The sequence below is a fragment of the Pristis pectinata genome, chromosome 7 (assembly GCF_009764475.1).
Source record: "Pristis pectinata isolate sPriPec2 chromosome 7, sPriPec2.1.pri, whole genome shotgun sequence".
NCBI classification, from domain to species: Eukaryota; Metazoa; Chordata; class Chondrichthyes; order Rhinopristiformes; family Pristidae; genus Pristis; species Pristis pectinata.
In genome coordinates, this window is record NC_067411.1 from 78660876 (window position 1) to 78676951 (window position 16076).

General features: G+C 39.5%; 1 protein-coding gene across 1 annotated transcript in view; it reads left to right on the forward strand.

The window, feature by feature from the left end:
• The window catches only part of LOC127572915 (transient receptor potential cation channel subfamily M member 6-like), a 110695-nt gene that overhangs the window by 26850 nt on the left and 67769 nt on the right, over positions 1 to 16076 (forward strand). The window contains exons 4-11 of the mRNA XM_052020643.1: positions 1238 to 1418; positions 3749 to 3962; positions 6925 to 7049; positions 8336 to 8507; positions 9006 to 9180; positions 13600 to 13723; positions 15566 to 15638; positions 15743 to 15843. Of these exons, the coding sequence (XP_051876603.1) occupies positions 1238 to 1418; positions 3749 to 3962; positions 6925 to 7049; positions 8336 to 8507; positions 9006 to 9180; positions 13600 to 13723; positions 15566 to 15638; positions 15743 to 15843 (1165 nt within the window). The remainder of the gene's footprint in view (positions 1 to 1237; positions 1419 to 3748; positions 3963 to 6924; positions 7050 to 8335; positions 8508 to 9005; positions 9181 to 13599; positions 13724 to 15565; positions 15639 to 15742; positions 15844 to 16076) is intronic.

Genomic DNA, 16076 nt, shown 5'->3' on the forward strand with positions numbered 1-16076 from the left:
AGTTATATATAACCAAAACCCTTTAATTGCCTTTCAGTGTAATTAGTGTTATTATAGTGATAAAATAATAGTGGTATAGCACCGTACCATGTTAAATTCAGTTTTTTGACAACTGAATCATACAGGGAGCTACCAGTAATTTTTGATGCATTCCAGAAGTATGTTCCAGTTCAAAGTATTTTTTTCATTTTCAATCACGACAGGACAAATCCATCCATTTTTAAATGAGCCTTGTATAAGTTAATTGATTACCTTGTTTTACAAGGGATTTTGAGGGCAAGAATGTAGTAGAGCTTTACTGATGAAACAACAATACAGTTTTAGTTAATGAGGACTGATGTTTCTATAATATAGTCCTTTCATTAGGTCTGAGAAAGCATCTTAATAATTAACCAAATCAGTGGGAAGAAACTAAATCAGGAGTAAATCTATCTCAGTGATTTTACAGAATGTTTAAATCAGTTCATCCATTTTACAATTCACAGCCTCATACCGTATTACAATGATATTGCTGACTTTTCTGGATGCAACTTCAAACATAATCTTAAGTGCTTTATTTGCATGATATTATGCTTCAGACTATCAAGAACATTTTCCCTACACATTTGTCAATTCCCTTAGTTCTTATGTTGTAGTGTGGTCTTGTATTCCATGCCTTCTGTATGGAAAGCTCTATCAGGAATGTTCTTAGTATCATCACTAGGATTGCAACTTGTGGAATTACAAAATGTGAGTATTTCTGAAGGAGGTTGAATAGCTGTAGTTGCTGTTAGAATCCACCTCTCTCCAAATAAAGAAGTGAGAAAGTATGCCTGTACTCTATTGTTGCTGCCTTGATGCAAATGTAGGATACAGGTAGACAGAAAAAAACAAAAACCAGACACTTATTTAAAGAAAAAGGTAATGAAGGAATGTGGTTGTTTAATGTGCTTCTCCATCTCTAGAAAAATCCATCTTGAGGATGATTTTACTCTTTAGGGAAATATATAAAGTTCAGACCTTATATTCAGGTTTTACTGCAAAGTTCAACATCAGTTGCAAATACAATAAATCAGCCCTGCAGAACAATGTTCATTTTCAAATTGCAGCAGCTTAACCCTTGCCAATTTGTTCAAAGGATAAAGTACGCCAGGTGAATACTTGATAACTTATAAAATATCTGCTATAATCTGCCCTTAAGTAGAACTGAAAGACTGCAGCTTTAAAATTGACTTTGACCTTTGTACTTTGAATGCAGATGCTGCTGTGGCCGACTGGTTGGGGATCACTCTGGCTTGGATAGTAAATTGCCAGTCTATTTATCAGCCCGTGATGATGAAGAGGAGGAGTGGTGTGTTGAGAATCACACCATTGCGAGTCCAACTGATGCTTTTGGTACCATAGACTTCCAGGATGGTGCTTATTCCTATCGAGCTAAGGTTAGTTGCATTTAACATAGAGAGGGGTTCTGAAATAAACCAGCCTGCAAACATGGCCTCCTATTAATACATTTATTGTTCCCATGGCAATAGATTCATTTGGTTCTGATATCCCTGCCTGGTTTGGTCAGGGAGGCAGTTAAATAGTGTAGACACTTACCCTCTCTGATTCTGCCATCTTCCCAACATTACCCATGTCAACCTGCTCTTCTGTGCAAGTAACACCTGAAAGATCATAGCAAGGTCTTTCTGCAGACATTGAGACCCTGCTGCAATTTTATTTGGAAGCCTGATTAGGCAAAGAAAGACAGCTTTCCTAACAGGCCAAACCTGCTGGGAGCTGGACTGTGGGCTCAGAGAAGTGCAGGTAGATTACTTTTAAAATTTAATTTCAAGTTTTCTTATGGACCAACAAAAGCAAAAGCATTTCTATGAATCCCAAGAGAAAGCTGAGATCCTCTATTGATGGAACTCCCCTTATATTTTCTTAAATTTAATACATTTTTATTAATGGTGGGTTACAGTTAATGATTTGGTTCTCCCAATGTAGAGTTTTGTGGTACAGCAATGTATATTGGGAACTACGTTACAAGAGATTAGTTTATGCTTATTGTTTTCCATCCACACGTACCATTTAGCTAAATACAAGTTTTTGATTTGGGGAAAATATTTACTTTGAGTTTGTTTTTAAGTGAAGTTGCCCGTTTTTATTTGCTACAATTATTTTTTCTGATGTCCGAGAATTAAGGATTTACAGCACTCTAGTAGATTGGGAACAGGTGATGCTTGAAAAAGAGTTGCTCTGATGCCAATTTCCACAGCAATCATTACATCCACAGCAACCTTGCGATCTTGCAGGCAACAATTACTTGATTTTCTACGCCTGCTTCTCCTCCTCACCTATCAACCATGGCTGGCTGCTGCCTTACGGTGAGAGGGGTACAGGTGTTGTGTAGTGCCATATGTTATACCTGTGAGCAGTTTATCTCTCCCAGCCTAGAAGGGCAGAAAAGAATCTAATGTTTGACATAAAAAGGTAAATGCCATATCCTATAAAACTGCATTGGTACTTTTTCATTGATTTATTATTGTCACATGTACCAAGATACAGTGAAAAGTTTTTGTTTGCATGCCATCCAGACAGATCATTCCATACGCAAGTACATTGAGGAAATACAAAAAAAATCAAAATGCAGAATATAGTGTTACAGTTACAGAGAAAATGCAGTGCAGGTAGACAAAGTGCAAGGGCCTTTGCCACAGAGATGGCTCAAAGTACTGCACAGCCTCTTCACTTGGGCCATCGATAATCTTGAGCAAACAGGACCCATGTCCTTCATTCGCCTACCTAACCTCATCTTCGTAGACTTAGCACTGCTACGAGGCTCGCAATCACACCTCATGCTTGCAAACACCGCACTCCATTCAACCACGGTAACCATATCGCCCAAATATATTGCACAATGTTCACTGGTACCTTCCCTCTCCCTGGAAGATCTAGATACTGACAAGTTTATAGCCATGGTCACCTTCACAATGACTGGCAATGCAGTCTTTGTCCTGTTGCAATTGTTGCTGCAAGAATTAGCAGGGCTCTATGACCTCCTCAGTGAAGTGTAAGCAACCCCAACAGAGAATCAGGCATATAACAGAGAATATTTCTGTGAATTGTCTGGAAAAATGAGTTCTTCATCCTCTACTCCTCCACTCCTTCTTCTGGAAGCTTGTCCTGTTTTGAAGACTCTCTGCTTATTCTGTCACGCTTGATTCTAAGAAAGACCAACAATTCATTAGGTCCGGGAGAAGTTGGTTTGTGCAGAAGCCTTGAAGCTGAGAAAAAAATCTTTCAGCATCTACAATGCAACTCCATGTAGAGCTTTGAAATTTGGGATAACTAGGAAAACCATCCAACGCATATACAATTTTAGCAGTTACCAGTAGAGATCAAACAAGCAGTTTACCAAAATGTGGCTGCAACTCCTTTTTAATTGTATCCCTAACAGGCTATTCAAGTTTTTCAGCAGTGTGAGGCCAAGTGAATGTGTCAACTGGAGTGTCAGGTCCAATTCCTCCCCCTCCATCTCTCGTCTTCAGATTGATTTGCTTTTTCTTGTTTTTTCTTTTCCTTGCAAAGTGGACAAGCGATGGAAAGCTTGTTGCCTCCATTCACAGCTTTTAAAGAGTACCTTCAAGTAATTGTTTGTCATTCCAGATGATTTTCTGTCAAAACTGCTGTCAATCTCTTGTCACAATAATATTAAATTATAACCAGGGAGATTTATGGCAAATGCCTTCAAAGTTATTTTGCATTCATTATAAATTCTCTTCAGTATATCAGAGTCTCGTATGATACAGAAATGCATCAGTTGCTTCATCTGATGCTGAAGGAATGGCTGATGGAACTACCAAAGCTGCTGATATCTGTCCATGGAGGTAGCCAGAACTTTGAACTTCCTCCAAAAGTCAAACAGATCTTTGGCAAAGGACTTATCAAAGCAGCTGAGACCACTGGAGCCTGGATTGTGACTGAGGGCATCAATACAGGTGGGTTTGATTGTAGTTATCACATTTAAAATGCAGAGTTTTGAAAGGCCAGGGCTGTTAAACTAATAGACCCTAAGACCATAAGATATAGGAGCAGAATTAGGCCATTCAGCCCATCGAGTCTGCTCCACCATTCAACTATGACTGATTTTATTTTCAACCCCCTTGTCCTGCCTTCTCCCTGTAACCCTTAACACCCTTACCACCCTTGCCAAAGAAGAACCTATCAATCTCTGCCTTAAGTATACCCAGTGACTTGGCCTCCACAGCCCTCTGTGGCAACGAATTCCACAAATTCACCACCCTCTGGCTGAAGAAATTCCTCCTCATCTCAGTTCTAAAGGGATGACCCTTTATTCTGAGGTTGTGCCCTTAGATCCTAGTTTCTCCTACTAATGGAAACATCCTCTCCACGTTTCAGTATCTGGTAGGTTTCAATGAGATCTCCCCTCAGATGTGGATCAATTCAAAATCTAGACTATTTTACATAGCCATTTTGTAGAGTCTCAGGGTACTTATATTTTGTTTGAATTATTTACTTTTTGACCAATTTATCAAAAAAATTGTGAGATAATTATGTTTTGGCTCACTTACATAATTGTGTTGACAGAACACTTTGGTAATAGCTCGTGTACAGATATACAGATATTGGCAAACATTTATTCAGGAAGTCGTAAATGACGTGGATATGGGATAGATGGTAAACTGTGATGAAACTAGTTCCTGTATGGACTTATTCAACAGATTGAGTTGGGTGGCTAGAGGAGCCTTTTCTTTTAGACTTTGACAGTGGGATATCTCAAGCCTTTCTGTTTGGCTTTCTCAGATGGACTCTGACCATTTTTTGTTGTTATTTTTGGAAGGGAATACATAGAACATAAAAGAGAACAGTACAGCCCAAGGACAGGCCCTTCGGTCCACGACGTCTGTGCCAAGAATGATACCAAATTAAACTAATCCCTTCTGTCTACACATGGTCCATATCCCTCCATTCCCTGCATATCCATGTGCCTATCTAAAAGCCTCTTGAATGCCACTATAGTATCTACTTCCACTACCACCCTGGCACCTACCACTCTCTGTGTATAAAAAAAATATTTGCCCCACACATCCCCTTTAAACCTTCCCCCTTTCACCTTAAAGTTATGCCCTCTAGTATTCAACATTTCTACCCTTCTACCCTGGGAAAAAGATCCTGGCTGTCTACCCTATCTGTGCCTCTCATAATTTTATAAAATTCTATTGGTAGAATACTAGACATCACTTGGACTCAAAAAAAATTAACTGGTTGACACAACAGAGCAACACAATGTTACATACACAATCATATTGTTTTGTGTTAGCAAATTACAGCAACAACTTACCTTGCTATCTTCCAGAGCTGCATATGCCTGAACCCATATATTGTCAATCTGACATATTCACAACTTCTTGCTCTTGGGTATGCATAGAAAGCAGAGATAGTACCTTACAATTGAACTTAATATAAAGTTTCTTCAACTCCCTACAAGTGAAATTATGGTAAACAATCTCAAATGTTAGCACACAAACTAAATTGCTGGAAAGACTCAGCAAATCAAGCAGCATCTGTGTAGGCAAAGGAAGTTTCTGGTTGAGATCCTGCATCAGGACTGAGAGTGTAGAGGGAAAATACCTGATATATAGAAGTGAGAGGGAGGGGTGAGTCAGAGGTTGGTAAGTGATAAGTGGAACTAGATGAAGGGAAATGATGGGCAGATGGATCCAGGTGGGGGAGGGAGAGAGGGGCTGGTAGGTGATAGGCAGAAACATAAAAGAAAAAATGACAGATGGAGCCGGTGGGGGTGGGGAGGGGAAGGGTAGAGACAGAGGGTGATAGGTGATATGTGAAACCAGATAAGGGATGAATGAGGGGTGGATGGAACTAGGTGGGGGAAGGGATGGTTAAGTTGAACCAAGGGAGAAGAAACCCTGGTAGACAAGTATGTGGGTAATGTGCAGGTGGAACCTGGTGGGAGAGGGTGATGTTTAGGTTATGAGGATGAGAGGGATGGAGAAGATGAACAAAGGCAGAGAGAGCCTGGGTGGTCTGGTGGGAGTGGGAAAGGAACAATCGGGGAGTGAGTTCCCTGAAGTTGGAAAATTCAATGTTTGTGCCATTGGGCTGTAGGCTACCCAAGAGAAGTGCGAGGTGCAGTTCTTCTAGTTTACGTTTGGCCTCACCATGGCAGTGGAGGAGGATGAGTTAAGGCAGGTCAGTGTGGGAATGGGAAGGGGAGTTCAGCACCAATGAGGAGACATAAATTAAAGCCAACTCTATGTGTGATCTTAGCATGTAATAAGTAACCTATTGTTAAAAGCTTAGAAAACTCAAATGTAAAGGGTCATTCAGAATGTCCTGACTATTAAACAGGTGAGATCATTGTGTAGCATGAAGGAAATCATGGGCAAATCACATTATGCCTCGTCCACTTCTTCTCACTGTAATTGGTTAAATCTCTGAAGTATGCATTCCATTGATAGCTTGGAAAATTTGTGGTTGCTGCACCTTGGAATTGAACTGCCAAATCATTCAGTGTTTTGGCTCTCCCTATCTCTTTAACGCTCTCTGGCTATAAAACATCACAAGATCTTTGTATTTCTCCAATTCTGGCCTCTGTGCATCACTGACTTTAATACTTTCAATCTTGGTAGGTCTTCAATTACCATGGCCCTGAAATTTCCATCCTAGACATCTTTACCTCCCTTTCTATTATTTTGCTCAACAGTGTTTGGCTGCTTGATCAAACTTTTGGTTACCTGTTCCAGTCTGACTTTGTGATATGGTGTAAAATTTTGTTTGACAACATTTTTTTGCGAAGTTCCTTGGGAATGAAATGCAAATGGTTTTGTTGTTGTTGCCTGATCAAATACTTAAATAAATTAAACAGGAGCTGTGTTATTTGTCTTTATCTAACATAAGAGTGTTGTGCTTTTAATTTAGGAACTGCTAGACATGTCGGTGATGCAGTAAGAGATCACACTTCTCCATATTTACGGAAAATCTGTATAATAGGAATTACTCCCTGGGGAGTCATTGAAAACAACAGAGATTTGATAGGAAAAGATGTAAGTAACCTATGTCTGACCAATCAAACCATTCTGTCCATTAATCAAACAGTGCTCGTGACAATAACTCCACTTAACCATAAGTATTGCAATTTGATATCTTTGTACTAACAGTTGCCACAAATATGGACCTCAAGTGAATCAACCTTCTTAGTAAAATGAACAATGTACTGTAAAATGTACTTTATGAATTAATGCACTAAAGTTATTTGTAAATGATATAGCTTACTGAGAACCAAAAGCAGAATGTCTGCTTTGGATGCCATTAATAATCAAGGTGCAAACTGTGCATATATTTGCAAGAATTTGGAAACCTTATTCTTCAAGTGTCCCTGGAACTTGTTAAAAGCCCTCTGCATGGAAAGAAGCCAATTAGCATGCTGTGCCCTGGGTAGCTCTTGAAAGAATTGTAGAACTTAGTCTCCTATTTAGGTTTTTGTATGCCATTCACTTTGTACCTATTCAAATCAGTTATAAAATTATTCATGAAATTGGCTTCTGCCACTTTTTCAAAACATTCCAGTTCCTGACAAAACTGAGATAAAACATTTCTTTCCTCTCCCTCTTGATCTTTGTATAATGGTTTTGAGTCAATCATTTTTTAGAAGGAATATACTTCTGTGTCTATTCTATTCAAATCTCCACCATGGAGAAGGTCAAATGCAGAATTTCCTCTTCAAGTTGTACTGCTGTCCCTTCATCATCACTGGGTTGAAATCCTGGATCTCCTTACCCAACAACACTGTGGGATTACCTTCAGTAGAAGGAATGCAGTGGTTCAAGTTGGCAGCTCCCTATCACTTTCTCAACTAGAAATGCACAATTAAAAATTTAACTTGGTGGAAAATACAAGCATCCTTTGCAGTTTAGGAGAGTATGATTTGCATTGGCATTTGTGGAGCCAATTGTACTATAGATGATCATCTATTTTGGCTTGAGACTGGCAGCTTTAATTACATTGTGCGAAGATAGACCTTCAGACTTGAAAATCAAAGTTTTCAAAGTGCCTTAACACCCATTACTGTAGATTTAATGTGTTCATTTTGTGAACACGCTGGTGCACAGCTCTTGACTAATTTTGATAATTTTATCGGCATTGGGATGCCAATGAATTAATTTATTATCAAGTATTCCTATATATTAATATTGAAATATATATCATTTAGCAAGTATTAATGTGTGTTGTAAGAAAAATCTCCATAGTAGAGGCACTTGGACAATTTAAATGTAGTAAAATGAAGGTCTGTAATGCCTTTAAACTAGTTGTCTATAATTTATTTCCTAAGGTTGTATGTCCCTATCAAATGCTTGGGAATCCCCTGAGCAAGCTGACCAGTTTAAATAGCAAGCATTCACATTTCATCCTGGTTGATGATGGGACTGTTGGCAAGTATGGTAATGAAATGAAGCTAAGAAGAAAGCTGGAAAAATATATTGCACTGCAGAAAATCCATTCTCGTGAGTATAGGCAGAAAATCATTGTGTTAGTGCTTGTGAGTTACTCTTTTCCAATTTATGTCAACCACACTTGCATATAGAAGCTAATTATTCTGACCTTTGACACCCCAAGGAGCACTCAATTCCCTGAGTGCAAAGACTAGAAATCAATCTTCTTGCAGCATCCATGGTCAACTTCTGTTACCTTAGGATTTTGCAGGCTGTTCTGTGGCAGTGGGGGATAAGGAGACAGGCAAAGTTGGTGTCTCCTGCTTCATCTTCTTGGACAATGGTTACTTAACACAATGCACCAAAAACATGGCAATAATACAAGTGAGCATCCTGGATCACTTTCAGTTCTAGTGTTCATTAAACATCCCATTGCAGAGTTGCTCAGTGATCTGGGCTGCTACTCCAGCCAGAGTGAGTGATGGAGTCTCTAGGTTAGCCAGAAGATGTTTAGGTAAATGATTTCTTTTGGTGTTAACATCTCCATTTGGTCTTTTTTTTTCAACTTAGGAATGGGCCAAGGTGTCCCTGTGGTGGGGCTGGTGATTGAAGGCGATCCCAATGTCATCCTGACAGTATGGGAATACGTAAGAGAAGCTCCTCCTGTGCCTGTTGTTGTGTGTGAAGGAACAGGCAGGGCAGCTGATCTCCTGGCTTTTATCCATAAACATACTGCAGATGGTGGGTATGTTCCTTGTTCACCTATTCTTTATATATATTTAGTAAATTGTGGGATTCATGCAATTTATATACCAGACCATCTGGTTCACTAGTATACCATGGAAGACAATCTATCAGCTTCACCATGTACGTGGCTTCAGATCCACCAATGTGGTTGACCCTTAGTTACCTCCCCATTTCAGTGGAAGTTGGAACAGAACAACAAAGGCTAGTCTTGGCAGTGACACCCAGATCCTGTGAACAAATAAATTAAAGTTATTAACGTGGGTTTCCTCCGGGTTCTCCGGTTTCCTCCCACGTTCCAAAGACATACGGGTTAGGAAGTTGTGGGCATGATATGTTGGTGCCGGAAGCGTGGCGGCACTTGTGGGTTGCCCCCAGAACACGCTATGCAAAAGATGCATTTCACTGTGTGTTTTTGATGTACATGTGACTAATAAAGATATCTTTTATTTCTGTCATACAGGAGTTAATGTTAGATCAACTAATTTAAAGGACTTGAAAAGGTCAGATCTATTTTGCTTGGAATATAACACAAAAAGCAACATATTATGTGTCTGCTTATTGTACTTTGAGAACTATACATTGGGTACTCTCTAACTATTTATAGGTTTACTTAATTAATTTTTATCCTGTGTGTGTGGAATAGAATCTGGAAGATGCTTGGAGGAGAGGCAAAGAGCTTAGGGGATTGGTGGAACAGGGAATGTGGGCAATTAGGACAGCAACATCTAAAGAAACAGTTGGAAAACTTTGGAGAGTTAGGTCTGTATGTCCACATAATAAGATAAGATATATTTATTAGTCACATGTACATCGAAACACACAGTGAAATGCATCTTTTTTGCATAGAGTGTTCTGGGGGCAGTCTGCAAGTGTCGCCACGCTTCCGGCACCAACATAGCATGCCCACAACTTCCTAACCTGTACGTCTTTGGAATGTGGGAGGTAACCGGAGCACCCGGAGGAAACCCATGCAGACACGGGGAGAACATACAAACTCCTTACAGGCAGTGGCTGGAATTGAACCTGGCTCGCTGGCGTTGTCAAGCATTACACTAACCGCTACACTACCGTGCTGACACAGGAAGGACAAGCAGTTTGAGGTGTCCGGGATAATGTGTTCACTTTGACAAAGGGGGGTTGTGACAGTGATTGAGCATTTCACAGAAAAGAAGTTATCGATGACCTCACCAGAGCAGCCAAGGTGACATTCCTTCTTCCTTGAAATTTCCTTATAGTTTTATTTTAAATTTTTAAAAAAATTTTATTTACAGCGTGGTAACAGGCCCTTCCAGCCCAACGAGTCCACGCTGCCCATTTTAAACCCAAATTAACCTACTCGTATGTCTTTTGCAATGTGGGAGGAAACCGCAGCACCCGGAGGAAACCCACGCAGACACGAGAGAACGTATAAACTCCTTACAGACAGCGACGGAAATCGAACCCTGATCGCTGGTGCTGTAATAGCATCGCGCTGACCACTACGCTACCATGCCGCTCCAATTTTCACATGTAACATTCCTTTATTCAGACGTTTCATACTGCCACTGAATTCGATGATGAGGGCTGGATTGAACATAAGGGAGTAGAGGCATAACACAATTTAGCCTGTCCAAGGGACTTGTGGAACCAAATGAACAGACCATTACATTCGCATGGAGGATAACTTCAAAGAACATAAAAACTTCAAAGTGTAAATAAATAAATTTGAGCATGATGCATAAACTGACTCCAGGTCTATCCAAGAACAAATATTTTCCCTCTGAATAAGTAATTGGTATAGATAATAAGGGTTTTCCTTCTGAAAGTAGCTAAGTAAAATCATCTTATCTTCAGGCTGAGCTACAGTTGGTCCCCTAGAGGCAGCAAACTTTAAAATGTTATTAAGTATCACCTGAGCTAATTAAATAAAAAGAAATCATAATGAGACCAGAGAGCAAAGAGGTAACAGAACACAAAGAAAGATAACAAAAACATTTTGTTTCATAATACCAACTCCTAGGTGATGTAGAGGTACCTCTTCTCTGCTAGCTGTCTACCACTGCTTTCATTGACAGAACACCTTATCTTTCAAGAGAGGAAATGCATACTAGTGTGTGTTGCATATGCTATTGCCAAAGGTTATGAGGATCATGCAGGAGAGTGGAGCTGATATCAATGATCAGATCAACTGTGATCTTAATAAATGGAGGAGTAGACTCACTCTACTGCTGCTTCCATTTATGTTCTCGTGCTCTCTCTCCAGAGCAGAACCTGGAATTGTGGCACTGTGAGCTGCCATGTTAATGGGAAAATCCCATCAAAATCTAAACTGGAAAGATGCCAGCAGATGTGGATAAAATTAATGATGGACATTTCATAGACTCTTTTAACACAAGAATTTTGAATGCACTCATGAGTAGATATGATTAACAACACGTAAACAAAAACATTGAATAGGTTTCAAAATACAGTTCGTTATGACTGCTGTTTTGGTGCCAGAGGTGCCCAATTGGTTCCAATAATGAAACCAATATGTGCACTTATTTGTAGCGCAGTTACCTGGCTGCCAGATTGTCATGGCTTGGCTTTCTGTGTGTGCAGATTTTGCAGAGGAGATGTCAATCTGCTTAGAAGGCTGATGTGTTGTTGGTGTTGCCATTTTGGAGTTCAGTGCTCCAAGTGATGTCCCCTTTTAACTTTGTACAGCTGAACACAGCAGGAAATAAACCTGCCAGCCCCACCACCCCCATATCACTGGTTTTATCTAAAAGGGTAATCAACTACTTGCAGGTTAGTTGCTCACTGATTAATACTGGACTTTGCTGTGATCCTAAATGAGCATTCTACAAAGTGGCTGATGTACAGGGAATGGTGTATCAAATGTTGGGGCATTTTCATGACTTCAAGGCCTCTGCACAAGCATGTGAGTCTTGAGTGGATCAGAAGAATTTTTTTCTTAAAGTACCTCGTGGGCAGAGTTCATACAGAGCAAGATAGGCTGCTGGAAGAGAGTGGGGAGAGCACTGTGAGGGATTTGAATGCGAGAGGAGAAGAACTTTGGGGACAATAGCCATCCAAAGTGTTGGCAAAATCCAATTCTCCTGATGCAGGGTCTCAGCTATTGTCCGCTATCACTTTGCCTCCACAGATGCTGCTTGACTCATTGAGTTCCTCCAGCAGTTTGTTCCTCCTTCCTGAATCACAGTGAGAAATGGTGTTTCGATAAATGCTCACTAAAATGTAACTGTCCCATTCAACCATGACTCCAGTCTCAAAGCAGGGCAAGGATTGTTTTACCAGTGGCTGTAAAGCTCATTATTGCCATAAGCATTTTCAAGCTGGAGCTGAAGATATCTTGATGTGGCTTCTTCATTCTCTTTTTGCTTTTCTGTTGCTACCTGGCCAGGTTGTAGTCTTTGATTGTCTGAAGTGAGTAGTAAGGCACAGGGTAGGTTGTGGTGAGAGGACGAAAAGCACATCAACACTATCTGCAGGCTGCAAGCCAGAGGAGGCTGTGACATGAGGAGAGGATATGAAGAGGAGGATTGGTTATATGTATAATTGTCTCTTCTCTAATTTTTGCCATGCTACTGGCTACGGCCTCAGGAATTGTTGCTTCTATGGTGGTAAGCACTGCCTTAAAATGAGGTGATATAGCTGTGCTTCTTTCCAATTGTTTAGCTACTGCTATCTGTAGTGGTACATTACTTGAATTGCAAGAAAAATAGATACATGTTCGTGAACATTGCACAAGTGTTTGTCATGTGGCTGTCATGATTAAGTAGCTAACAGTGTGTGCAGGCTATGTGATGTTGTGAGCTTCCAATGAGTTGGAATGTATGAATATTGGGTGAGAGTCCTGATTAACTGAGATAGCAAGTGATTAGTGGAGATGTAGCATATTGAGCAATGCTTGAGGCCATCAGTATAACTGATGGGGTTTAAGGATGCATTCACTGACCTTCACCATACTGGAGAATTTTTGTAACATCTTCTCAGTCATTGAAGCTTGACTCCTATTGACCACCACAGGTATCTTCTCCCACATTGTCTTGGTAATTTGTCTGGAGGCTCTCCTGGCTTTCTGTGGAAAAGAACATTTCTCCTCCTGCTGCACAAAGGCCTCTGATGAAGTAGCTCCCAATGCAAAGAATACAGTTGCCTGCGGTAGATTTCAAGGCTATGTATGATTGTGCACTCCTAGTAGGGAATGTTGATAGCCGCTTGTTGGCCCATGGCCTTCAATTTTCCACTATTGAAGGACACTACTCACAGTTTCCAGAATGAGAGCATTTGCTAACAAGTCAGCCTTACATGTAGATCATACTGTTTCAGGACTTCAGCCTGCCTGAATTTAATAAGACTTGAGAAGTTTTATTAATATAGCACTGATCTAACTTTCAGCTGTTATTCAAACACAATCTTTCATTTATGATAGGAAATTGTATCCTGGCTTGGAAGTTGAATTGATATTAATGATCCAGAAGACCTTTAATTTTGGACAGAAGCAATCAGATCATTTATTTAAAATTCTTATGGAATGTATGGAGCACAGAGAATCGGTGAGTATGTTCAAGTTAACTGTGGAAAAAATGGGAAATGTTTTTTTTCCAAAGACCCTTTGAAGATGTGAGTGCAGGTGCTTCAGTACAATGTCAACTTAAACAGTTCTGTTAAAGTGAGACTTCAATTCATACTTTTGTTGGTGAGGTTTGTAATTACTAATAGAAGGTTAATAGTGATAAAGGGAATATTTTCCCATTTTGTCATTTAAGTTGTGCTTATTTTGCCAAAGCACTTCAGGAAGGAGGGATTTTATAGTGTCATAGATATCACAGTCTTATTGAATAGGAAATAAATAATTACACTTATGCAAGTTCATTCATGTTTAGTTGTTTGAAAGATTTCCACAGGCTTGTTGACAAAATTGCATTATAAGGCATTTAAGAGACCCTTGGATAGGCACATGAATGTTCAGAGAATGGAGGGATATGGACATTGTGTAGGCAGAAGGGATTAGTTTAGTTATGCATTTAATTACTTGTTTAATTAGTTCGGCACAACATCATGGGCCAAAGGGCCTGTTGATTTGCTGTACTGTTCTATGTTTTATGTTCTAATGGTCCCCACAAGTAGAACAAACATTGAGCTTGCCTGGATCTGGATATGGTGCCAGCCTGTACTACTGGAGGGAGTGTCAATGTTGGGTGCTGCTGACAAGTAATCTTCTTGTTATTATAAATGTATGTCCTCTGATTTGCTCCATGACTAAATGTTGTCCATTTTATTATATTATGGTCCCTAAAATATTAAATGGATTTAAATAAAACTGTCAGAGGAAGTGCCAAAGCAAACACCAAAAATTTAGAAGTAAAACTATTTGTAATTCAGTACTAAGTGCATGCATGGGATTTGTGCACTATATTATAACAACTTAACATATTTTATTATTGAAAAGATATTTATAAGAAGGTATAAAATTAAACAAGCACATCTGAGTTGCAAGACATCCTGCACTGATATAGGAAATTACAACATCTTTTGTGTCACCACCACATCAATGAAAGATCCCAAGTAGCCATCAGATAGTAACTTCAGAGGAGGTGCAAGAGAGTTGTATGGGCACCATATCCCAGGGGTGATGTATTGGGCTCAGAGAAAATGGGATGCAGAATACCAGAAGAATACCCATGCTTAAAACATTAGATTGTGAAACAGTTATGAAAATGTGGGTTGTATTCACTTCAGTTTAGAAGGTTAAGAGGTGATTTATTTCATGCATTTAATGGAAAAAAAAACGTTTCTGGAGTGGAGACTTAAAAAAATTGGTAGAGAGATTAAGAACTAGGGGTATGATTGTAAAATTTGAGGTAGACTATTCAAGCCTCAAATCTGGAAACAATTTGCCATACAAAGGACAAAAAGTGGAATTCTCACCACTTAAAGATGTGGAGGATGTGTTAATGAAAAATTCTAGACTTGTGCTGATAGATTTTTTTACTGGTAAGGGTATCAAAGGATAAGTTTCAAAGATGGGTTAATCGCTCTGAGGACAAATTAGCTAAAGTCTAGCAGAACATCAGAAAAAGTTTGAGGGACAGAATGGTTTGCTTCTGCTCCTATGAGCCAGTCAAATTGTTAATTTCTGTTCAGCTTCTGATGATAACTGATTACTTCACCTCAATCTTCCTATTACCAAATAATTGCCAACATTCATTATCAAGGCTCAAGCAACAACGTGGATTCTGAAAATGACATCAAACCCAGAAGGAAAAGGAGAAGAATAGTAATAAAACAAAAGGAGTTGTTGGAGAAGAAATGACTGGGAAAAAGATAGTTTCAAAGGAAGTTAATTGAGTTTGTGTAGTAAGGGATAACAACTCCATCTTCTTTTGTGAACACAGATTACAATATTTGATGCAGACTCGGAAGAACAGCAGGACATTGACCTGGCAATCTTAACTGCGCTCCTCAAAGGTATTAATGATTCCTCAAAGGTATTAATGATTCAGAACTTGGTTGAAATGCATTGTCCCTAATTCCATAATATCCTAAAATAAAATCTATTTTGTTTTCTGAAGGTACAAATACTTCTGCATCAGACCAGCTAAGTTTGGCACTGGCATGGGACAGAGTGGATATTGCCAAGAGAAACATTTTGGTTTATGGGCAACATTGGAAGGTATTCTACACAATTTCTGCCTGACTAGCTGAGAATTTCCACCAATTTTTATTTCCGATTTCCAACATCTGCAGTTTTTGGTTCCAGAGTACTGAAGGATATTCAATAGTTTAATATCTTCAGTGTTAAGATCTGAAGACACTTTTGATATCTATATTTCACCAAACATAGGGTTGAATTGCTGGGGCCTTGACCAAGATCTTCATGTCCACTCTTGCCATATACGAGGTCCC